General features: G+C 43.6%; 1 protein-coding gene across 1 annotated transcript in view; it reads left to right on the forward strand.

Annotated features, from left to right (window-relative positions):
- Dnah14 (dynein axonemal heavy chain 14) overlaps positions 1-26,160 on the forward strand; it is a 243,864-nt gene that overhangs the window by 188,071 nt on the left and 29,633 nt on the right. Inside the window, exons 67-75 of the mRNA XM_075987370.1 lie at positions 2,809-3,039; positions 3,298-3,419; positions 5,291-5,535; positions 6,664-7,070; positions 7,143-7,344; positions 17,274-17,510; positions 20,423-20,508; positions 22,238-22,394; positions 23,726-23,936. Coding sequence (XP_075843485.1) covers positions 2,809-3,039; positions 3,298-3,419; positions 5,291-5,535; positions 6,664-7,070; positions 7,143-7,344; positions 17,274-17,510; positions 20,423-20,508; positions 22,238-22,394; positions 23,726-23,936 — 1,898 coding nt within the window. The remainder of the gene's footprint in view (positions 1-2,808; positions 3,040-3,297; positions 3,420-5,290; positions 5,536-6,663; positions 7,071-7,142; positions 7,345-17,273; positions 17,511-20,422; positions 20,509-22,237; positions 22,395-23,725; positions 23,937-26,160) is intronic.

The following is a 26,160-nucleotide window of genomic DNA, read 5'->3' on the forward strand; positions in this document are numbered from 1 at the left end:
TTCTCTAATAAAATTTACAAAATATTCTTTTTCCCATTGTAATCCTAGCACCCTGTCATAATGAATCTAGCCAGTTTCTCTCAAACTCCCTTCAGTAACAAAATTAGTGTAGTTATTGAACCATGGGTGCATTCATAGCCACAGCCAAACGCACAGACCTATACTTTCCAATAGATATCTATTGTCCATTTATGTAAGTCCTTTGTGAATGTTTAAAGGATTTTTAAAAGGATAAATGCCTAGTATTATTTAATCCTCATCATTTTAGGTCAGTTAAATGGACCTTACAACCTACGAGGTTTCATGAGGAAATACCAGCTTCTCCGTTTCCCAATGACTAACCATCTAAACATATCATTGACTGCATTAGATGTGTATAAACTCAATGCTCCAATTATAAGTCTAAAATTGTAAGAGCACATAATAGTTTGCACCAAAGCCCAAACCAGAAGCCACGTGTTATTTAGAAAGAACACATCTAAAACATTAAGACTGGGGACTTTTTATTTTTTTTCCGATTAATTATGCATGCAGACGTCATTCACACAGCACACAGACAGCACAGACACATTCACACAGTACAGACTTATCTGGGACTCGAACCGGCGACCTCGGGCTCTGCGGGTGGCGTTCCAATCCTCTCAGCCAGCTCTCCGACCATTTGACTGGGGACTTTTTAAAAAGCAGAAAATGTCCCACAGATTACAAATGAAGATGAACCAGTCTCCAAGGCCCAGAAAGAAGTAATGACATCATAGTTTACTGCGCACTAGGAATGGATTCGGTTCTCCAAAACTATATTAATAATTCCAAACTTGTCTATTGATAACATGACTTCAAATATTAAGCAAACATTTTTTAATTTATTCACTTATTTTACATCCCGACATCAGTCCCTCCCCCATCCCATTCCTTTCCTCCACCACCCCTCCATCCCCCAATCCACCCCTTCTCTGTTTCTGTTCAGAAAGGGGCGGGCTTCCCCCGGGTGTCAATGTAGCATGTCAAAATGGCACATGAAGCTGAGGAAGGACTAAGCTCCTCCCCTTAGTAAGGCTGGGCAAGGCAACCCAGTATGAAGAATAGGTTCCCAAAAGCCAGCCAGTTATGGACAGGCCTGCTCCCACTATTAGGAGACCCACAAAGTAGACCAAGCTACATAACTGTCATACATATGTAGAAGGCCTAGGTCAGCCTCACTCAGGCTCCCTGGTTGACGGTTCTGCCTCTGTGAGCCCCTGTGAGCCCTTATGAGCCCAGGTTGATTCTGTGGGTTCCCTTGTGATGATCTTGGCCTTCTTGGCTCGTGCAGTCCTTCCCCTCTCTCCTCTTCCCTGCTCAGCCCAGTTAATCACACATTTCAAAAATAAAAAATAAAATAAAAACCACCGAGAAAAGATGTCCTATCGAAGGAGTTTGAATGAGATGTCCTCCACGGGCTCATATGTTTAAATTCTGAGTCCCTAGTTGGTTGCAGGTTTTGGAGAAGTGTAGAGAGGCAGCCTTGCTGGAGGAAGTCTATCGCTGGAGACACGCTTTGAGGGGAAAAAGTTTTGCTACTCCAATTTGCTCTCTCTGCGTCAAGCTTGTATTTGAAGAGACGGGTGCTCAGCTACCTGTTCCGGCGGCCAGGCCTGCTGCTTACTGCCATTCCCGCCCCCTATATGGATGTATGAAGGTCACTAAGCTCTTCCTCCCATAAGTCACCTTGGTCAAGGGGTTTCGTCACAGCGGGGGGGAGGGGTGGTGACAAAGACAGTAGTTGGTACCAGAGAGCAGGCTGTTGCTGTGAGCAACCTACCATGCTTTTTTGGTTTGGTTTGTTGAGACAGGGGTTTCTGCAGCTTTGGAGCCTGTCCTGGAACTAGCTTTTGTAGACCAGGCTGGCCTCGAACTCACAGAGATCCCCCTGCCTCTGCCTCCCGAGTGCTGGGATTAAAGGCATACACCGCCACCACCTGGCACCATGCTATTCTTTTATAGGACTGTGGAAGAGTCTGGAACTTGAAGCTAGAAAAGTAGCTGAATGTTATCGATGGAGATTAATGGTCCCTGCTAATAGGTAACAGGCAGCCATCTCCACCCAACAATAGGAACACTTAAGTCTCTTCTCAGGTTCCTCGTGGTGGTTTTATATTCTCATCATGCAGAAGTCAGCTGCACACCATTCCTCATAGGCTGACCCTCCCGCAAGAGAAAGACCCTTTCTTCCATCTAAACTCAGTCTCCATGGGTTCTCCCAGAGAAGCCCCACTCCTTCGGCCGGGAGTGTCCCTGGTATCCTATGCCCTCTCTCACCTCCTCAGGCTCCACCGACTTCTAAGACTGTGGGGAGACAGAAGTGAGGGGAAAGATAGGGTCCTAAGAAGAGTGGGAGGCTTATCAAGGGGCGAGGCGAGTCTGAGATGTGTACCTGGTTCTGACGGTATGGCCGAAGGCACATCCCTGGATTTTCAGCTTCTCCATCTGAGGAACTAGAGTGCGGGTACGAGCTTTTTAATGAGGTAATGAATACATGTGCTTGAGAAGGTGGTGGGTTGCAGCAGTCAGTGCTGTCTTCACAGCGCTGCCTGTTTCCTATGTGTCTAGAGCCTGGGAGTCCTGGAACCTAGTCCCTGGCTGTCTGCTCTGTTTCTACAGTGTCTTACGTCACTCTCATTATAAAAATCCAACTTGTTTTAAATTGTTTGTTCCCTTATTCCTTTCAAGGATTATTTGTCTAAAACAATGATTGTTTAAAATCCTTCATGACCCCTTTACAGGACCTAAGCCTATGTAGAATTTTCTGGACTAGTGTTTCCATTCCAGATCCGCCGATGGCATAATCAAGGGCTGCCTCTCGGTCAGCACTCAACTGAAAATGCCATCTTGATGAAAAGTACCCAGCAGTGGCCACTGGTGATTGACCCACACAAACAAGCACTCCACTGGATCCGTCAGATGGAAGGGCCCCAGCTGCAAGAGATTTCCGCAGAAGACAGCAGTTACCTCCAAATGCTTAAAACCTCCATGCAAGTGGGAGCCTGTGTCCTCTTGCAGGTATTTTGGATGACGTCTCCTGATTCCTTCTTTCTCTTCTTTCTACTGCAACCCTTGTTATGTGCAAGGAACATAAAGGGAGAAGCTTTAAGTGTCTAGGATCTTTGTCAAACAAGCGTATGCATAATTATATTTACATGTGTGTACTATATATGTGCACACATGCACATAGCTTTGCTCTCTTACACCTGTCTTTCTCTGATGGTCTCAACTATGATTTAAGATGATTTTTTATTTGCATCTCTTGGACTTTTTCAGAACACCCCTGAGGCATTCCCTCCCAGCTTGATGGCAATTCTAAAGAAGGATATTTGCCAGAAAAGAGAGCATTATTACATCAGAATCGATGATGCTGAGATTGAGTACAATGAAAACTTCAGGTGATGTCTCTCATAGTCAAATCCAGTCCTGTGTTTTAGTTTTTAAGATAAGGAACATAGCATCATCCTGAAAAGTGGGATCTTGAGGAAAAAGAGCAGTTGTATCATGAATATTGCATTGGGTTTGATGGGTTGTGGCTGTCACCCATTTTCAGAGAGTGAGTTTGATCCATGTTGTCAGCCTGTATCTGATGGAGGCTGTGGCCAGAGAGCCTGGCCCACTTAGTCCAGAAGAGTTTGATTTAATCCCCTTGACCAACACCAACACAGGCACGATAAACTTTGGCCGCTTTACAAAACAAAAACCAAGCCGCGACTGGCGGCTCAGCTGGTGCTTGCTATGCAAACATGAGCACCCGGGTCTGGAACACACGTGAGTAAAGGGTGACACGCCCCTGTAGTCAGCTCAGGGAAGGCAGAGACGAGCCAGTCCCAAGAGTCCAGTGGTCTGTCATCCTCGCCAACTGAGAGACACTGTCTCAGAAAGATCGAGAGCATTTGAAGAAAATACCTGAAGTCAGTCTTTAGACAAGCACATATAAATTCATATTTAAAATTCAGAACAAGAAAATTTTGCCCAGGGAGGTAGAAGCACTAGGAGGGAAAATGGAATCCTTAACAATGAAGACTTCCTCACATCAGATGAGCTCATGGAGGGCTGGGCTCCTCGACAGTTGACATCCAGTCCACCAAAGCCACTGGGGCGAGTGCACTTAGAGGCCCTTTGTCTCTTGAATTCAAACAGAATTCAAGACAAATTGGAGAACAGCAAGGGTGATTTTTGGAGAGAAATTTATTCTGGGTTTCTGGGTGAGACACAAGAGACACAGGACTCAAGCAGAGTTCCCAAATAGCAAGAGCAGGTCACAAAGCTGTGGCATCATGAAGTATCCTTATATAGGGGCTCATCTAGGTCACCACTCATCCCATCACAGAGGGTTCATGTGCCTCGGTAACTTTGAGAAAGAAGCAATGTGCCAGGACAGAATCAGAAGTGCCGTGAGAACCAAGGCCACTCCTGGCTTCTAGCCAAGGACTAGAATCAGAACTGTTTATTTTTGAGGTCCCTGTCCCCAAACTGCCTGGCAGGCTTCTCTACTGTTCTCTCAGCTGCCCAGAATCTGAGGCTCCAGTAGGAAGCCACCTCCTCCCTCCAGGCAACTTCATGAAGGGCTATTTTGTGGGAACATTTAGCAGCCACAGAAACACAGTTCCTGGGAAAGCCTTTGGGCTGTGTGAGAGCATTGTCTCTTCGTGGGCAGAGCCAGGGGAGTCACAGTAACTGGCCAACTGATCCCCAGAAAGGACAGCTCCCAGAAGATGGGGAGAGGGTGCTGCCTTAAAAGACAGACTTGGGGACAGATCTCCACTCTCCCTGGCCAAGTCTCAGCCTCACCTTTTAAAAGTAGAGTGAACATAGCCCTGCTCTTCTTAGTGGCTATAAAAACAAAACATAGAATCTCATTCTTTCTCACTGCCTGCTCTAAACCACCACCTTCCCTCCTGTCCCACCAACTCCATGCCCTGGCTGCCTTTCCACCAGGAAGTCCAGTAACTCCAAACCCCCACTGCCTTACATCCTCAGCCGTGGAAACCGTTCTTCACAATGATCCAGTGGCGTCAAAACTCTGACCATTTGTGCTACCCTGGCCTTAGGCTTAAATCTAGTAAGGACATAATTCACGGCTGTTTTTAAAGTATTAAATGCAGACTTATTCTCATAGTATAAACCAGGGGCATGAACTGAGCACAAAACTGAAAAATGAATCTTCACTTCCAGAAAAATACAGTTCATAGTATTTAAACATTTGGTATCATGTCATTCATTCTTCTGCTGTTCTTTGGATAACTGGTGTCCTCCTCACTTTTAGGCTGTACTTGTCTACAGAACTGGACAACCCCCACTTTCTTCCGTCAGCTTATAACTTCGTTACTATTATCAACTTCACGGTAACATTCCAGGGCTTGCAGGATCAGCTCTTATCGACAGTAGTAAGTCATGAAGTTCCTCATTTGGAAAACCAACGTGCCCAGTTATTAGAGAGTATTTCCCTTGATGCTATAACTCTGGAGGAACTGGAGGATAAAACATTGACCTTACTCCAGAAAACAGAAGGTGAGGAAGATACTGAGTGTGATCGGGAGACTTAAATGAAAGTAAAAAAAAAAAAAACATAAAACCATAAGGTTATTTTCTGAACTGGTACCAAAAGTGCCAAGGTTCCATTACTACCAGATAACGAGTAAGTCCCACCCATAATAGCATGCTTGCTACTGTGGGTGGAGCTAGGGATCAAACCCAGGGTCTTGTGCATACAGGTAAACACTCCAACCACTGAGTTACATCCCCGACCTCTGTGTGTGTGGATGTGTGTGTCTCTGTCTGTGTCTGTCAGTCTGCCGATGTCTGTGTATATATGTCTGTCTGTGAGTGTGTGTATAAGGTAAATTTATTCTTTATGATGGAATTGTTACTTATTCCAGTGATAAAAATAGAATTCACAAACAGAATTAAGAAAAGGGAGTGGGAAGTGGAGCCTGCTGCATACTGTCAACCCTGCTTCTTAGAAATATGATTAGCCTGGAGACTGGAGAGATGGCTCAGTGGTTAAGAGCTGCTTTTCCAGTGGACCCAGGCTCAATTCCCAGCTCCCACATAGCAACTCCCAACTGTCCGTAACTCCAAGATCTGACACCCTCATACAGAAATAAGTGCAGCAAAACACCAATGTACATAAATAGGAATAGATAAATTATTTTTTAAAAAAAGAAATATTATTAATCATTTTAAAACTATCTTAGTGACCCTTCCCTGAAGTCCATGCCCACACTTCAGTCTGTCTTTACTTTTTCTGGGCTCCTCTTTTTCTCCTAAGCCTAATGTTTTAGTCTAAATTAAAATTTCTTAATAAAATTTCCAACTCTGCTTTACAATTAAAAGAAAACCAGCTGGGTGGTGGTGGCGCACGCCTTTAATCCCAGCACTTGGGAGGCAGAGGCAGGCGGATCTCTGTGAGTTCGAGGCCAGCCTGGTCTACAAGAGCTAGTTCCAGGACAGGCTCCAAAACCACAGAGAAACCCTGTCTCGAAAAACCAAAAAAAAAAAAAAAAAAAAAGAACCTATCTGGACAAAAAAACAATAAGAAGCCACAATAAAAACTCATGCAGTGCCCAGAGCAGGAAACAGCTACTTCCCATTTCAAAGGTTTTTTTTTGTTCAAATTCATGTTTTGTTCATTTTTAGGAAGTGTATTAGATGATGAAGAAATTATAGAAACCCTAAGAAAATCCAAAATGACTTCAAATGAAATTTCCAAACGTATCAAAGAAACAGAGAAAGCAGAACGTGAAATTGGAGCGATTCGCAAGAACTACCTCCCCATAGCCACACGGGGCGCCCTGCTCTACTTCGTGCTGACCAGCCTCACGCAGGTGGAGTACATGTACCAATTCTCTCTGGAGTGGTTCCGGCAGGTTTTCGTTTTCTCTACAGTTTCCAAAACCAAAGAACAAAAGCCCGATTGGCAAACGGACGAAACAGCTCAGGAAAAAGCCGATGAGATGAGTGTCTCGAATCAACAGAATCTGGAAAATCCCTTGACCAAGAATACTAAGCATGCAATCGACGTGCTGACAAGAAACGTGTTTAGGGTAAGCCATCCTTATACCGCGAGTTTTCCCGCCCTGCCTCTAGGGCTGCAGTAACTGTTGTTGTTTCTGTAGGTGGTCTCTTCAGCTCTATTTAACGAGCATAAACTCTGCTTCTCCTTCCGGCTTTGCACCACAATCATGAGAGATAATGCCAGCGACCGTCTGATGGCCAGTGACATAGGATTTCTACCAGAAGAAGAATGGAACATCTTTTTATATTCTGGCATTTTGATAAATATTAAAAATATGCTACTATCCAAGCCTCGACTGAATAGTAAGTTAAAATAATTTCTTTGGATATGATTTAATAACAGACACTGAAATATGCTTCCTTGTAAATACGAAAAGATTTTGAGATTTACTTCTGCACTTAAGGTCAGATTCCATGTCGGCCTCACTAATGTGTAAACATGCAGTTATCAGGTTCTTCATGTGTTTGTGAGAAAACATTTCACTACACAGTCAGGCTAGCCTAGAACTCGTGATCCTCCCAAGTCATTTTTGAGTGAGTGAATGAAAAAATAAATCATAGCCAGTTAAATTATGGTAGGCCTAGTGTGAAGCAGGCTATCTAGTGGTGGTGAAGAGGGACAGACACATTGGTTACAATGCCATCAGTCATGGTGGTGAAGAGGGACACAAACATTGGTTACAATGCCATCAGTCATGGTGAAGAGAGACACACATATTGATTATGATGCCATCAGGCCCCTTCCTGCACAATGTTTCTACCCTTGCTACTGGAAACTTGAGCCACAAAGCATGCCTATCTGTGGTGCCCAGAGGTTCATGTTTGAATGCTTGGTCCTCAGTGGCTTTGTTGGATGAGCCATGTCACTCAGGGTGGGCTTTGGGGTTTCAAAAACCTATGTCAGGCTCACTGTTTGTCTCTCTGCCTGGTAATCAGGATATAAAGCTCTCAGCCACTGCTCCATCTCTATGCCTGTCTACTTCCTTCCATGATGACCATGCACTAACCCTCTAAAACTGTAAGCAAGCCCCTAATTAAATGTTTTATTTATAAGAGTTGGCTTGGTCACAGTATCTCTTCACAGCAATAAAGTGATGAGATGCTATCTGAAACACACAGGACAGTCACTTAATGATTGAATCTTTTAAGCCCTGTGATGTAGCAAAAATAACGCTAAAGGGAAATGTCTGACTCTAAATGAATAAAAACAGGAAGATCTCAGGATTGGAGACATGACTCAACAGTTAAGAGCATATACTCTTCTTGCAGAGAACTCAAGTTCAGTTCCTAATGCCCACATCAGGCAGCTCACAACTGCCTATAGTTCCAGTTCCACGGAGACCATGCCTGCCAGCACCTGTACACACAAGCACATACCCTCATGAAGGTAGACGCCCCACACACATACATCAAACATTTTAAAAAATAAACATCTAAAACAGAAAGATCTCAGATCCGCAAAATAAGTTTCTACCTCGAGATATGCTTTTTAAAGGAGCACCAAAGTGGATGTCTCCTATTTTCTCATTTCAAAACATGTTAGAAAACTGCCCTGCTATGGAATAGATTATAGTCACATTAAAACAGATCAATGGGGGCTAGAAAGAGCTCACTGGTTAAGAGCATATATTGCTCTTGAAGAGGGCCCAAGTTTGGTTCCCAGCACAGACATCAGGCAGCTCACAACCACCTGCAGCACTAGCTCAAGGAGCTCTGATGCCCTCTTCTGGCCTCTGTGGGCAACTGTTCTCAAATGCATGTATGCACACACACATATACTTTTAAAAATGAAAATAAATCTTTTTGTAAAAAAATCAATGGTATAGAATAAATTGGTCCCAGACATAGGATGGGGGTCCAGGATGCTGGATGAGGTTTCAGGATGCAGAATGGGATCCAGGATGCAAGATGGGGGTCTAGGATGCAGAAGGTGGGTCCCGGATGCAGGTTGTGGGTCCAAGATGTAGAATATGGGTCCAGGTTGCAGGATGTGGGTCCAAGTTGCAGGATTGGGTTCAGGATGCAAGATGTTTCTGCAGAATGCAGGATGTGGACCCAGGACCCATAAGTTAATGCATATATTTGTGTTCAAATAATCAATACATGTATTGGGGAAACTGGATAAGTGATGGAGGAAGGTCATTGGCTAATAAAGGAACTGCCTTGGCCCATTTTATTGGTTAGAACATAGGTAGGTGGAGTAAACAGAACAGAACGCTGGGAGGAAGAGGAAGTGAGCTCAGACTCCACAGCTCTCCTCTCCGGAGCAGACGCCTCAGAGAGACGCCATGCCCCAGCTACAACCCAGGATGGACTTAGGCTAGAATCTTCCCGGTAAGACCGGTGCTCACAGATTATTAGAGATGGGTTGATTGGGATATCAGAATTAGCCAGTAATGGCTAGAGCTAAAGGGCCAAGCAGTGATTAAAAGAATACAGTGTCCGTGTAATTATTTCGGGGCATAAGCTAGCCGAGCAGGCGGCCGGGGTGCTAGGAACGCAGCCCCGCCGCCGCTCCTATTACTAGAGATAAGCATATATAAAAGAATGAAATTGGACCTTTATTTAGGTTCATGCTTTCAGGGGTATTGATCTAAGGTTGCAGGCAGGGGTTTTCAACACAATTTGTTCACACACTGATGGATCAGGAAGAAAAATTTTTGGGCTAGAACAAGTAGTGGATTATTATTATTATAACCTACCCACGCCAGTAGCTCCTTTCTTCTAGGCTCCAGAGGTTCCAAACCTCTCAAAGCAGAGCTGTTGGCTAAGGCCCACCCATTCACACATGTGCCTATGAGGAGCACTGGATGTGGCAGTGATCTCTTTGACTTTTATGTGCTCCTGCTGGAACTGTAAATATGGAGAATAGAAAGGCGTTTTCCTCAAAACATTAAGGAAAGAACAATTAAATGATTCAACAGTCCCAGTCCAAGCATACATCCAAAAAATTGGAAGACATAGTGCATAGGCATAGCCGTGCATTTACAGTAGCTGATGGGTGTATGCAGCCAAATGTCTACCAATTGATAAACAAAATTTGACATGAATGCAATTGGAATGGAATTTAAAAGAAAGAAAATCCCATTACATATTACAGCATGGTTTAGCCTTAAAGACATTTGAATGAGATGAGACAGTCACAAGGATACACCTACAAGGCATCTAAGGAAGACAGTTCACAGAAACAAAATAGGGAGTTGGCCACCAGGAGCTTGGAGGGGAGGGCAAAGGAGAGGAGTTGTATCTGGAGATCCGCTTTACACAGTGTGGATGTGCAGAATACTGAGATCTGCGCTGAAAACAGTTTTTATTTATTTATTTATTTATTAAAGATTTCTGCCTCCTCCCCGCCACCGCCTCCCATTTCCCTCCCCCTCCCCCAATCAAGTCCTCCTCCCTCGTCAGCCCGAGAGCAATCAGGGTTCCCTGCCCTGCAGGAAGTCCAAGAACCACCCACCTCCATCAAGGTCTAGTAAGGTGAGCATCCAAATTCCCTAGGCTCCCAAAAGCCAGTATGTGCCGTAGGATCAAAATCCCATTGCCATTGTTCTTGAGTTCTCAGTAGTCCTCATTGTCCGCTATGTTCAGCGAGTCCAGTTTTATCCCATGCTTTTTCAGACCCGGGCAAGCTGGCCTTGGTGAGTTCTCGATAGAACATCCCCATTGTCTCAGTGTGTGGGTGCACCCCTCGCAGTCCTGAGTTCCTTGCTCGTGCTCTCTCTCCTTCTGCTCCTGATTTGGACCTTGGGGTTGTAGTCCGGTGCTCCAATGTGGGACTCTGTCTCTGTCTCCTTTCATCGCCTGATGAAGGTTAATATTCAGGAGGATGGCTATATGTTTTTCTTTGGGTTCACCTTCTTATTTAGCTTCTCTAGGTTCACCAATTATAGGCTCAATGTCCTTTATTTATGGCTAGAAACCAAATATGAGTGAGTACATCCCATGTTCCTCTTTTTGGGTCTGGCTTACCTCACTCAGGATAGTGTTTTCTATTTCCATCCATTTGCATGCAAAATTCAAGAAGTCATTGTTTTTTTACTGCTGAGTAGTACTCTGATATGTATATATTCCATACTTTCTTCATCCATTCTTCCATTGAAGGGCATCTAGGTTGTTTCCAGGTTCTGGCTATTACAAACAATGCTGCTATGAACATAGTTGAGCATATACTTTTGTTGTATGATAGGGCATCTCTTGGGTATATTCTCAAGAGTGGTATTGCTGGGTCCAGGGGTAGGTTGATCCCGAATTTCCTGAGAAACCACCACACTGCTTTCCAAAGTGGTTGCACAAGTTTGCATTCCTACCAGCAATGGATGAGTGTACCCCTTTCTCTGCAACCTCTCCAGCAAAGGCTATCACTGGTGTTTTTGATTTTAGCCATTCTGACAGGTGTAAGATGGTATCTTAAAGTTGTCTTGATTTGCATTTCCCTGATCGCTAAGGAAGTTGAGCATGACCTTAAGTGTCTTTTGGCCATTTGAACTTCTTCTGTTGAGAATTCTCTATTCAGCTCAGTGCCCCATTTTATAATTGGGTTGATTAGCCTTTTACGGTCTAGTTTCTTGAGTTCTTTATATATTTTGGAGATCAGACTTTTGTCAGTTGTGGGGTTGGTGAAGATCTTCTCCCAGTCGGTGGGTTGCCTTTTTGTCTTAGCGACAGTGTCCTTTGCTTTACAGAAGCTTCTCAGTCTCAGGAGGTTCCATTTATTCATTAACGCCCTTAATGTCTGTGCTGCTGGGGTTATACGTAGGAAGTGGTCTCCTGTGCCCATGTGTTGTAGAGTACTTCCCACTTTCTCTTCTATCAGGTTCAGTGTGTTCAGACTGATATTGAGGTCTTTATTCCATTTGGACTTGAGTTTTGTGCATGGTGATAGATATGGATCTATTTTCAATCTTCTACAGATTGACATCCAGTTTTGCCAGCACAATTTGTTGAAGATGTTCTCTTTTTTTCCATTGTATACTTTTAGCTCCTTTATCGAAAATCAGGTGTTCATAGGTTTGTGGGTTAAAATCAGGGTCTTCTATTTGATTCCATTGGTTGACTTCTCTGTTTTTATGCCAATACCAAGCTGCTGTTTTCAATACTGTATGTAGCTCTGTAATAGAGTTTGAAGTCAGGGATGGTAATGCCTCCAGATGATCCTTTATTGTTTTTTTTGTTTTTTTTTTTTTTTTTTTTTGGTTTTTTCGAGACAGGGTTTCTCTGTGGTTTTGGAGCCTGTCCTGGAACTAGCTCCTGTAGACCAGGCTGGTCTCGAACTCACAGAGATCCACCTGCCTCTGCCTCCCGAGTGCTGGGATTAAAGGCGTGCGCCACCATCGCCCGGCGATGATCCTTTATTGTATAAGATTGTTTTGGCTATCCTGGGTTTTTGTTTTTTCATATAAAGTTGATTATTGGCTTCTCCAGATCTGTGAAGAATTTTGATGGGATTTTGATGGGGATTGCATTGAATCTATAGATTGCTTTTGGTAGAATTGCCATTTTTACTATGTTGATCTCCCAATCCAAGAGCTAGGGAGATCCTTCCATTTTCTGGTGTCCTCTTCAATGTCTTTCTTCAAAGACTTAAAGTTCTTGTCAAATAGATCTTTACTTCCTTGGTCAGAGTTACCCCAAGATATTTTATGCTATTTGTGGCTATCGTGAAAGGTGATGCTTCTCTGATTTCCCTCTCTGCTTCCTTATCCTTAGTGTATTGAAAGGCAACTGATTTTTTAGAATTGATCTTGTATCCTGCCACATTACTAAAGGTGTTTATCAGCTGTAGGAGTTCTTTGGTAGAGTTTTTGGGGTCGCTTATGTATACTATCATATCATCTGCAAATAACGAAAGCTTAACTTCTTCCTTCCAATACGAATCCCCTTGATCTCCTTATGTTGTCTTATTGCTATTGCTAGAACTTCAAGCACTATATTGAAGAGGTATGGAGAGAGTGGACAGCCTTGTCATGTTCCTGATTTTAGTGGGATGGCTTTGAGTTTTTCTCCGTTTAATTTAATGTTAGCTGTCGGCTTGCTGTAAATAACTTTTATTATATTTAGGTATGACCCTTGTATCCCTAATCTCTCCAAGACCTTTATCATAAAGGGGTGTTGAATTTTGTCGAATGCTTTTTCAGCATCTAATGAAATGATCATATGGTTTTTTTCTTTCAGTTTATTTATATGGTAGATTACATTGATAGATTTGCGTATGTTGAACCACCCCTGCATCTCTGGGATGAAGCCTACTTGATCATAATGGGTAATTTTTCTAATGTGTTCTTGGATTCGGTTTGCCAGTATTTTATTGAGAATTTTTGCATCGATGTTCATGAGTGAGATTGGCCTGTAATTCTCTTTCTTGGTTGGGTCTTTGTGTGGTTTTGGTATCAGGGTAACTGTAGCTTCATAAAAGGAATTTGGTAATGACTCTTCTGTTTCTATATTGTGAAATACATTAAGGAGTATAGGTATTAGCTCTTCTTGGAAGTTCTGGTAGAATTCTGCATTGAAACCATCTAGTCCTGGGCTCTTTTTGGAAGGGAGATTTTGATAACAGTATCTAGTTCTTCGCAACTAACAGGTCTATTTGGATTGTTCACCTGGTCTTGGTTTAGCTTTGGTATATGGTACTTATCTAAAAAAAATGTCCATTTCTTTTGCATTTTCCAGTTTTGTGGCATACAGGCTTTTGTAGTAAAATCCAATGATCCTCTGAATTTCCTCTGTGTCTGTGGTTATGTCCCCCTTTTCATTTCTGATCTTATTTATTTGCGTGTTCTCTCTCTGTCGTTTAATTAGTTTAGATAGGGGTTTGTCCATCTTCTTGATTTTCTCCAAGAACCAACTTTTGTTTTCATTGATTCTTTGGACTGTTTTCTGTGTTTCTATTTTGTTGATTTCTGCCCTCAGTTTGATTATTTCCAGTCTTCTACTCCTCCTGGGTGCATCTGCTTCTTTTTTTTTTTCTAGAGCTTTCAGGTGTGCTGTTAAGTCGCCAGTGTATGCTTTCTCTGTTTTCTTTAGGGGGCACTTAGTGCTATGAACTTTCCTCTTAGCACTGCTTTCATTGTGTCCCATAGGTTTGAGTATGTTGTCTCTTTATTTTCATTAAATTCAAGGAAAACTTTTATTTCTTTCTTAATTTCTTCCTTGACCCAGGTGTGGTTTGTAGTTGACTGTTCAGTTTCCATGAGTTTGTCTGCTTTCTGGGGGTAGCATTGTTGTTGCCTTCTAACTTTAATCCGTGGTGATCTGATAAGACACAGGTGGACTCTGATATTTTTTTGTATCTGTGGAGGTTTCCTTTGTTTCAGAGTATGTGGTCAATTTTCGAGAAGGTTCCATGAGCTGCAGAGAAGAAAGTATATTCTTTCCTATTTGGGTGGAGTGTTCTATAGATGTCTGTTAAGTCCATTTGCTTCATTACCTCCAACAATTCTCTTCTCTATTAGGTTTCTGTCTGATTGACCTGTCTTTTACATAAGTGGGTGCTTTTATATTAGGGGCGTAGATATTCAGGATTGAGACGTCATCCTGATGAATTGTTCCTGTTATGAGTATAAAGTGTCCATCTCGGTCTCTTCTGATTGATTTTAGTTTGAAGTCAGTTTTCTTAGAAATTAGTATGGCCACACCTGCTTTTTTCTTAGGACCATTTGCTTGAAACACCTTTTCCCAACCCTTTACTCTGAGTAGATGCCTGTCTTTGTGGTTGATGTGTTTCTTGCAAACAGCAGTATGTTGGATCCTGTTTTCGTATCCAATCTCTTAGCCTGTGCCTTTTTATAGGTGAATTGAGACCATTAATATTAAATGATATTAATGACCAGTGGTTGTTTAGTCCGGTTATTCTTATTGTTTTTGGTAGTAGAGTTTGTGTGTCTCCCTTCTTTGAGTTGTGCTGGTGAAGGGTCGCTAGATGCCTGAGTTATTGTAGGCAGTGTTGGCAATGTTGCATTCCTTGGGTTGTGATTTTCCTTCTATTACTTTCTGTAGGGCTGGATTTGTGGCTATGTATTGTTTAAATTTGTTCTTATCCTGGAATGTCTTGTTTTCTCCATTGGTAGTGAATGATTGCTTGGCTGGGTATAGTAGTTTGGGTTTGCATCCATGGTCTCTTAGTTTCTGCAGTACCTCTATCCAGGACCTTCTGGATTTCATGGTTTCCATACAGAAGTCAGGTGTAAGTCTGATCGGTTTACCTTTATAAGTTACTTGCCCTTTTTCCTTTGCAGCTCTTAATATTCTTTCTTTAACCTGTATATTTTGTGTTTTGATTATTATATGGTGAGGGTATTTTTTTGATCCAGTCTGTTTGGTGTTCTGTATGCTTCTTGAATATTCAAAGGAATATCTTTCTTTGTGTTGGGAAAGTTTTCTTCCATGATTTTGTTAAAAATATTTTCTGGGCCTTTGAGCTGCGACTCTTCTCCTTCTTCTATCCCTATTATTCTTAGGTTTGGTCTTTTTTTTTTAAAGATTTATTTATTTATTTATTGTGTACACAGTGTTCAGCCTCCTTGTATGCCTGCAGGCCAGAAGAGGGCACATGATCTCATTACGGATGGTTGTGAGCCACCATGTGGTTGCTGGGAATTGAACTCAGGACCTCCGGAAGATCAGCCAGTGATCTTAACCTCTGAGCCATCTCTCCAGTCCAGGTTTGGTCTTTTTATTGTGTCCCATATTTCCTGAATATTTTGTGATGAGAATTTGTTGGCTTTGCTGTTTTCTTTGATCAGTATGTTTATTTTCTCTATGGTATCTTCAGAATCTGAGATTCTTTCTTCTATCTCTTGTATTCTATTTATTATGCTTGTTTCTGTAGTCTCTGCTCGTTGACCTAGATTTTCCATATCCAGCTGGTCCTCAGTTTGTGTTTTCTTCCTTGCTTCCATTTCAGTTTTCAATTCTTGAACTGTTTCCATTACCTGTTTGATCGTTTTTTTCTTGGTTTTCCAGGGTATCATGTACGTATTTACTCATTTCTTCAAACATTTTGTTATACTTCTCATCCATTTCTATAAGGGCGTTTTTTACATGTTGTTTAAGGGACTCTATTGCTTTCATAAAGTCAATTTTTTCCTCTTCTGTGTTAGGGTGTTCAAGTCATTCTGTTGTAAGATCATTGGGTTCTGGTGTTTTCATGTTGTTTTTCAGATTGTTGGGTGAATTCTTGCCTTGGCACCTGCCCATCTCCTCCTATCGATGCTATCTAATGGGTCTTTTAAAACAGGATCAGGTTTCCCTGCTGGCCAGGGGCCCTGCTTTCAAAATGCCCTCGCTCCGTTTCCTGGCTCCCGCCGCGGGCCAGGATCCCTCTCACCACTCAGAAGGGTCTTCAGGACCAGGACCAGGCTCCCCGTTCGCCAGGGACCTCACCAACAAAAGGCCTACCACTCTGCAGGACAGCCATCAAAACAGACAAACTCCCGCTGCCCTTTGGCCCGAGCTCCCAACCCAGCGCCCAGACTAAACTGGGTGATCCCGTGGCCCCGCAGAAGGGAGGGGGAGTGAAGGAGGCCCCTGGGCTCAAGCTGGGATGGGCCAGGGAGGGAGAGGTCGCAGCAGAGAAGGAGCAGCCCCAGCAGAGGGTACTAGCCCTCGCAGACTAGTGGGGGGGGGTGTTCAAGGGGTTTGGGGAATACCCCCGCTCTGTTTCCTGTGTCCCACCATGGGCCAAGAACACTCTCCCCACTCAGGAGGGTCTTCAGGGACAGGACCAGGCTCCCCGTTAGCCCGTGGACCTCGCCAATAAAAGGCCTACCACTCTGCAGGCCAGGCCCCAAAAAAACCTACTTGATTTAATTGTAGTGGGGCGATATGCTCTCAGTATGGGCTTCACTGTTTCATGCTTGGACTATCCCGCATCCGCCGCATCTGCACGCTGGTCTCCGCCACTTGGGCCTGCGTGCTGCTTGGGCCTGTGCACACCGGTTTGGTCTCCGCTGCTTGCTGAAAACAGTTTAAATGATCAGTTTGGTTAAGGAAGAAACAACATAACAAAACTTACCTAGTTAATGTGTCTATTTATTGTGGTGCTGGGAACAGAACTCGTGGCCTCGTGTACGCTAGACAAGCATCCTATTGAGTCTCCAGCCCTTCCAGCTGATTTTATATGAAATGGCACCTTGCTCAACAACAAATACTTGCCAATTCTCTGTTCTGTAATGAGTCGCTTGAAGGTGAAGGATTTCTCTCTCCTGAGACCATTTTCCCTTCTCTACTAGGTATATTTGAAATACGTAGAAAGGAGCATCTTCAGTGGGTGTCAGACCTGAGATGGAAGCAGTGTCAGTACATCAGCAGCCAGATGGAGCCCTTCTCCCTTCTCTGCGGATCACTCCTGTCGAATAAGTGGCAGTGGAACGCCTTCAGGGACGCGAAGGCCGTGTACTCTCTAATGTGCACACCCTTCTCCCCAGAAGAGGTTTCACCTCAGGAAAGTCACAGATCACCAGAGGAGGGTAGGACCTGAGCGCTTGAACCTTTCCCTAACAAATGTGTGTTTGCATGTGTAAATGTTCAGTGTGTAAGGTAGGTCATGGGAGGCATGTCTATCATGTGAAGGCAACGGCAGCCAGATCTCTTGAACTCAAGGCTACTCTAGTCTATAGGACAGCCAGGGCTACACAGAGAAACCTTATCTTAAAAAAAGAAAAAAAAGGGAAAAAAAGGTAGGTCACAACAAACGGAAAGGGATGAGCACTGATAAGATCCATGTGGGATGTTTGAGTCAGTGCGAGGAAGTGGCTTTCATGATATCACTGTTCTAGGTGAGAAACCAGTGTGAGTTCTGAACTTTGGAAACATAAAATATATCAGCATATCATTATAGCACACTGGTTCTGAACCTTATTTCTGAGGGAGCTTGTAGCACAAATTCTAGTTGGTCTTAATAATAAAAATCCAGAGTCAGATATTAGGGGTGAAAGCTGAGAGATCAGAGAAGCAAAGCAGCCAGCCACTAGAAAGACCTCTATCTCTACCAATGCTCAGACTGAAGGGTTGATCCTGTCTCTATGAATTCTCAGACTGTAGGCCATATCTGAGCTCCTGTCTCCTCCCACCTTATATTCCTCTCTCTGCCCAGCCATATCACTCCTGTCTGCACCTCGCTAGTGCTGGGATTAAAGGCATGGGATCACCTTTGTGTGAGCTTTGTTTATCTTTTAGACAGATTCAGTCTTATGTAACCCAGGGTTGTCTTGAACTCACATCTCCCAAATTCTGGGATTAAAGGTATGCCCTACCACTGCCTGGTCTCTATGGCTAACTAGTGGCTTAGCTTAGTTCTGTACTCTGATCTTCAGACAAGCTTAATTTGTTAGATTATAAACAAAATATCACCACAGGAGTCTGCACAGGTTCCTCATTTTATATAACAGACATGTTCTAAACATTACACAGGAGCTGGACATACTGCCTGGTGGGAGAGCACTTGCTCAACATGGCAAAGCCCTGGATCCAATCCCCAGGTCCACAAACAGAAAGGAAAATATCCCCATGAAAAACAGTAAGCCCAGGGAAGAACTGCACAGGACCTTTCTAATTTGTTGGGTTTTTGTTTTTTCAAGACAGGGTTTCACTGGGTAGCCCTGGCTGTCCTGAACCCAGTCTGTAAGCCAGGCTGGCTTTGAACTCAGAGATCTGCCTTCCTCTGCCTCCCAAGTGCTGGAATTAAAGATGTGTGCCACCACTGCACGGCACAAACAGAACTTTTAAGGTCTGCCATTTTGTCATATTCGCTCTTTTTCTCTTTTCTGCTTTGAACTCTGCTCCCCACTTTCCTGCCCTTTTTACTATGATACCCCCACTTGGGACACAGCCTAGCTTGTTTCCTGTCTCATATTTCTGCATTTTTGCCTGCAGAGTTTTGTCATAATGTACCATAAGGTAGTCCAGTAACATCAATATTCTTACCCATACTTCCCCTCTGTCAGAAAGAGAATTCCAGAAGTGGAAATGTTGGTCAGAGGGAACAATTTCCATGTGACATGTCCCTGTCATTTTAATTTTTTTAGTTATCTTTAAGTGTCTGCGTGCAAAGCCTCGTGCATGTGAGTGCACTTGCCCCAGAGGCCAGAGAGAGTGTGTGTCCCTGAGGCTCAAATAGGTGCTTGTGAGTCACCTGATGTACTGGGGCTTTCTGGAAGAGTGTGTGCTCTTAATTACTGAGCCATCTCTCCAGTTCACCTGCCCATTTCCTAGTAGAAGACTTGATCTTCTTTGATTTGTATCAACCTGAAAAGTTCAAAATACTTCCATTTCAATTGCCATATTAACACATACTTTTTAAAGGGTTAGTGAAGATTTGACTTGTCTATTCATATATATACTTAACTCATTTTTAAAATAAATTGCTTATCTCCTTGTTGGTTGTTTATAAGAATACTATTAGTGTAGATACTTCATTTTTGTATATTTTTTCTGAATCTGTTCGTTATTAGTGGTGATAGAATGTGTACTGTACAGGCAGTGAGATGTTCATGCCGTCAGTATGGCTCTCCTTCTGCCTCCTTGCTTTTCAACCTCTAAAGTGCTGCCCCCTTCACCTATACAGTTTTATTCATGGATCACTGTTATTTTTTTTCATTTATCACTAATCTGTTTGTAATCCATATGATATTTTAATGTAAGACAAAAATCAATAATTTTGCTGTAAAGGAACTCTCAGCTAACCCTTCTTGTAAGGTGAGGATCTTTTACTTTGCAAACCACTTCAAATTTATCACTTGTGATTGAACTTACACATACCATGGGTTCTTTTCAAATCAGAATTTTAACATATTTAAAAAACAATTTTTTATAACCCAAGTTGTATGTAAAGTTAGATGTTGGGGAAATGGCAGGGAAGCAATGTTCTTAGGAACAGCAGCAGCTATGGCTGGAAGGAAGGCCTGGAGGGCATCTCACTTCACAAGCAAGACGGTCACCATGCAGAGAGGAGTCAGTATGAAAAATAAATAAATAACTGTGTAAGTTCTCAAAGTCATGGCAATCCTATCTGAGCTTCGGTGGGTTCTCACTTCCCATCTGTTTTGGGTGCTGAGCAGAAATCTCTCGTGTATCCAGTGAAACGCACTTGAGAGAGCAGGTGCTGAGGGCCTGCCTGTGTCCCTGCCTCTCATTTCCTTCAGCTCTTGCAGCTCCATCCCTTCATCCCTAGCCTCATCCCTCCCTACTCACCACATCATCTGGGCCTATGCTGCTTCACGATGAATGATGGTGACGGCCCAAGTCCTAAGAATAACACCTACTTATTTAGCCAACCATGTTTCTTTTCATAATGCCCTAACTTAAGTTCATATTATAACATATTTTAGTGGCACAGCTGCCTGGTTATTAATTCCAGTCTCTTTCTCTTGATGGTATCTAGCTGCACTTCTGAATGAAAACGATGAAATGTTTAACCCTATAAGGTTTCCTTGGGAAAAACTCACTCCGTTTCAAAGACTTATTTTGGTAAGATGCATTAAAACAAAATATTGTGATTCCTAATATTTTAAGTAAGTTTATTGATAGTTTGAACTCCTCAAAATTCAAGTTTTATAAGTGAAATGTGCTGACTTCTGCAAGTTATGACATACTGGACCTCAGTGTAGAGGGAGGGACCTGCACTCCACCCTGACGTTTTGTCACGTGGGGTCGCTGCCCCTCATCCTTCCTCTGTAGACAAGATGAAGCCTTAAGGGATGACCTGAGTTGCCTGGGGCCACCATTGTCTCCCTGCTCTTTTGAGATCTTCCCTGACTACAAGCTTATTTTCTCTTACCTCCGTGCTAAAATTACAAGAATAGACCCTGTCCTTTAGGGAGAAAGCAACAGCTGCCTGATCTCACCATGATAGGTAATGTGTCTGATTCTTGGTTCAGTGTCCAGAAGGCATATGGTTGACTCATAGCTAACTCACATCCACCAAGTGACATTTACAAAGGCAGAATTTTACACAGCTCCTGTTTCTCAGTTGCTTTAGAATCTGGTTTGGGGTTTGGGAGATTCCGGATGGGATTCAGTGTATATTAATCAAATGTGTTAAGGTAGCAAAATGCTTAAAATGATTAACCTCTAAGGCTTACTTGTACTCAGTTTGGGGAGGGGGGATTTCAGCCCATGGTCGGTAGACAGGAAAGAGGGGTGTGTTAACCAGCATTCTCTGGAGTAACAGACTGCCTAGCCCATGGTCAGTAGACAGAAAGAGGGGTGTGTTAACCAGCGTTCTCTGGAGTAAGACTGTCTAGACCATGGTCGGTACACAGAAAGAGGAATGTGTTAATGCCTATAGCGTTCTCAGACAGTTTCAGAGTTGCCTTCCACAAAGAGATGCTGAGCTTTCTCAGGACCTATTTCATGGTCATTATGAAAAATGTACCATGTAAGCAGTTTGTCTATAAAGCAGTCTTCACAGGGAAGTTCTGTGTCCATTATACATGTACTGGATGTATGTCCAATGTGGTTCACATGTCCACAGCACTCCCCAGACCTGTATTTTGTCCCACTTGAACTTACAAACTGTGCCATTGATTAATTCTGTTTCAGTTGGGTATCTTGCATCTTCCAACTCCAACCTATACGGATTCTTCTTGCTCTAGACATGGATAGCAGAGCAGAAGGAACCCAAGGAAAGTGTTCTTTTGCAGGGTCGAGAGCACAACCAAGCTCTCTCATGGAGTGTGGAAGAGCTTTGGTAGCTGGGAAGGGGGAACTGTAACTGTCTTAGTCAGGGTTCCTATTGCTCTGAAGAGACACCATTACCACAGCAGTTATAAAGGAACTCCTTTGTTGGGGCTTGCTTGCAGTTTAGAGGTCTAGTCTATAATCATCATGGTGGGACATGATGGCATGCAGGCAGTTATGGTGCTGGAATTGAGAGTCCTACATCTTGATTGGTGGGCAACAGGAATTAGTCTGAGACGCTGGGTAGTATCTTGAGCCTAGGAGACCTCAAAGCCCACCCCTAGAGTGATGTACTTCCTCCACACTTACTTCAACAAGGCCATTCCCTTTTGGGGGCCATTTTCTTTCAAACCACCACACCAACCAATGGAGATACCCCCACTTGTTAAACCTCTCCAACAACATACCAGGAAACTCTGGCTAGAGCCAGAACAGTGGTTTTTATTTCATTTTTACCATTGGGAATAGTCCTCTGAGTAGATTTTAAATCTACCTTGTCTTCTGTTTGATTTTTCAGATTAAAGTTCTTCGGCCAGATCGTTTAGAGAATTCGGTAAGAAAGTTTGTAACTGAAAAAATGGGAAGTGAATATATCCATGAGACTACAGTTCATCTGAAAGAATCATACAAAGAGTCCACTGCTCAAACACCGCTGATCCTCATTCACACCTATGGTGAGCTATCTGGACAGTGGAGCCATGGTGCAGTTCCTAGCAACATGTAAACTGGGGGTGGTGGCCCACACTATAATCCCAACGCTAAGTGGGGACAAGAGGACCATAAATGCCAGGCCATCCTCGGCTTTGAGTTTTTTTATGCTAGCCTGTGCTGCATGACCCTACCTGGAAAAACACCACCTCCTCCACCCCAAAAAGGGAGTGGAGAAACAGATTCTGTGTCCAGATGTTCTGTTTAAAAGCTTCATTCCTTTATCATCTTTGAAAAGGGATTTCAACTTTAAACTACATGAAAGATGAATCTTTCTAAAAATATAAAGGAATCAAGATAAAAATGTATTAGAGTTAGTTTTCTTGCAGAAAGTATCTTCAAGAACATTAAAAGAAAACAAATTGGGCTCCCCACTTACATTTATTAACTATTTCCATTAACAGTGATCTTTCAAAGGTCATGTACTATTCTGCAATGGACTAGGTGTGGCAGGGTCACATCGATCAGTTCCCAAACCATGATCACTCGTATTTGGCTCAGAATAAGCCTGCTCTCTAGTGGCTGTTTTTAAAGGAGCACGAGGTGACTGTCAGAAGTGAGCTGTGTCCCCCTAACCTGCACGCCACCCCTTGGCCGCTTCCTTTGCTCTGCAGGTCCTCAGGATAGCGCCTCAGTTTTCCTCAGGTCTCCACACTCCCCGAGTCAAGTGTGTCTTTATAATTCACCGTTCCCCCACTTGGGCTCCACAGGCACCCCCACACACAGAAGGTCTTCTCACCAGGGCGGTGTGCCAGGCTCTGTGCCCGACACCTGTAAAGATGCTGTCTGCTTACTGGAAACTTCCCCCAGCATGGCAGCAGGCTGCTGGCCAGCCCTCAGGTCAACAGCAGACCAGAGGGAAGGAGACATACCTCTCTCTCTTTAGGAGATAGCTAGGGTTTGGCAACACACTTTTCCTAACACACTTTTGCTGCCAAAACCTGTCGACAAAGTCTCCAAGACCATATCTAGTGTCGTGGTTTTTAAACGTGATGTTGTAACTGGGTTAGCAGCTTCATCGGCCACTAGAGGGCAAAGGGACGTGCGGGGACAGGCCTGACAAGAGGCCAATTGTGTCTAACTCATGGGCAGTTACCATTCCCAAATGTCGGGAAACTTGTATCACAGGCCAGCGAGTGGCAGAGACAAACTTTGGACTGTAGGCTTTCGTTCCCTAGCCCGAGTCATTCTGCGGCTCTGTCGTCTCCCACCACCCCCTCAGGAAGTGCAGGACTGCTTTTGCTGAGGGAACTAAGTGAGCTTACAGGTTTGGGCACCTCTCCATGTTGTCCTGCAGGGATTGACCTCAACAACATCCTCCTGAGATTCGCACAAGAGTTAAAAGGAACAACCCCACAGGTGACGATGATTTCCCTGGGCCGAGGCCAGGCAGCCAAGGCGGAGGAGCTCATCTTTAAGGCCGTGGGCAGAAAGAATCAGTGGGTCTTCCTCCAGAACTGCCACCTCGCAGCATCCTTCATGCCAAGGCTCTGCGCTATCATAGAGTCGTAAGTGTCACCTCTGTCTGGGAGCAAGTGAATTACCCACTATGCGAAGTCACGGCAAAGAGCAATGCCTTCTGTGCGCAGCCGCCCTGAACGCTGTCCTGAGAGCACACTGGCTTCTCTTTCTCTCCTTTTAATCCCCTGTGTAGATCGTGTTCTCCGTCTTATTTAGCACTTGCTCATGTATAATCTATGACATGGTTCTTAGCATTTCACATGACTCCAGCACGGCAAAGCCCAGGGCCTCAAGTCCTCCCACAACCGTGTTTTCCGCTCTGGCTCCAACCTTCCCCTCTGCGCTGACTCGCTTGGTGTCCACACACTCAGTCTTCTTGTTTGCTGCATTCTATAACTCGATTGCTGTAACGACAAGGGAAGGAAAAGCCAGCAATAGGTGAAATTAGAAATGTTTTAATTAAGCCAGTTACGTTCCGCAGGATTTTCCTCCTGTCGTGGTTTACTGTCTTCCTAGTTTCTATGGCAAAAAATGTGGAGCAAGGACATGAAGGTCCAATCTTGTCATTCTTGTGCTTTCTGAAGGAGATGTCTGTGAAACTGATGCCCAGCTTAGGTTTCTAAAGTCTCTCCTACAGTTGGCTCTGCTCTCAGACTGTTACTCTCCTGGCAGTTTAAAAACTGTTGGGGGAAAAAAGCACATTTGGTGAAATCGCCCAAGATCAGAGGGCAAAGATTAATCAGTATTAATGACATTAATAGATGCAGACTTTGGGCTGGGTTGTGGTGGTACATGCCTTTAATCTCAGCACTTGGAAGCAAAGGCAAGATGGATCTCTGTGAGTTCAAGGCCAGCCTGGTCTTCAAAAGCTAGTTCCAGGACCGGCTCCAAAGCTCCAGAGAAACCCTGTCTTAGAAAAACATAGATGCAGTCTTTGTGCACGTCTTACATCATTGAAGACACTCGCAGGGCATCTGCTCTTTGCCACTGCCAGCCTAGGCACTGGAGACATAGCGCACCCAGATAGAGGCTGAGGGTGCTCCACTAGCAGAGAGTACTCTCAGAAGCAGCAGCTCAACAGAGATCGGCACCATGTTGTGCTTTGCTCTTTGTTTTGTTGGGTTTTTTCTTTTTTGAGAGATAGAGAAAACATGAAGCTGGGTGGATAGGGAGGTGAGGAGGATCCAAGAGGAGTTAGAAGAAAGGAAAAGATGTAGTCAAAATATATTGTAAAAAATTCTCAAAAATAACATTTTTAACTGGCTATTTAAAAATGAAAGATTTCTGGGAAGGGAAACAGAAGAGATCTCCATGTAAACTTGGGAAGGGGGGACGGGAACTGGAGGGAGTGGATTGGGAGAACTGGGGACATTGGCAGGTCAGGAGCAGGACTGAGAGGGAAAGCAACAAGAGATATCTTGATGGGGGTAGAAGGGGTCATTTCAGGGTTCCAGGGAAACTCCTAGGAATCCACAGGATGACCCCAGCTAAGACTCCTAGCAACAGTGGAGAGGGTACATGAACTGGTCATCTACTGTCATCAGATTGGTAACTACCCTAATTGCCATCAGAGAGCCTTTACCCAGTAACTGATGGAAGCAGATGCAGAGATCCACAGCCAAGCACAGGGCTAAGCTCTGGGAATCCTGAAGAAAGAGAAGAGGGATTGTACAAGCCACGGGGGTCAAGGTCATGATGGAGGAACCCACAGAAACAGTTGACCTGAGCTCATGGCAAAATACGGACTCTGAACCAACAGTTAGGGAGCCTGCATGGGACCAATCTAGGCATGTGTGTGACAGTTGTGCAGCTTGGGCTGTTTGTAAGACTTCTAGCGTTTAGCTGGCTTTTGGGAACCTGTCCCCATGCTGGAGTACCTCGCCAGCCTTTCTGCAGAGGGAAGAGCTGGGTCCTGACTCTCCTTGAAGTGCCATGCTTTGCCCAAGCCTATGGGAGGCCCCAAGAGAAGGGAGGAGAAATGTGGTCAGTATATAAAATGGAAAAAAAAGTTAATAAAATTAAATTAAATTAAAAAGAGAAAAATTCCTCAATCTAGGTGCTAAATATGTGCATAGTACGTTACTAAGGAGGAAAATACCAAGCTAGAAATAATGTGTACAGTATGATATTTTTATTTAAAAATAAAAGGAGAATCAAAAGAAAAAGAAAGCATTTAGTGGAATTACAGGTTATTTGGGTTATTTTCATTTTTCTGTTTCATTTTGTATTTCAATGGTTGTTTTGCTTTTTTTTGGCTTATTCTATAAAATT

The sequence above is a fragment of the Microtus pennsylvanicus genome, chromosome 10 (assembly GCF_037038515.1).
Source record: "Microtus pennsylvanicus isolate mMicPen1 chromosome 10, mMicPen1.hap1, whole genome shotgun sequence".
NCBI lineage: Eukaryota > Metazoa > Chordata > Mammalia > Rodentia > Cricetidae > Microtus > Microtus pennsylvanicus.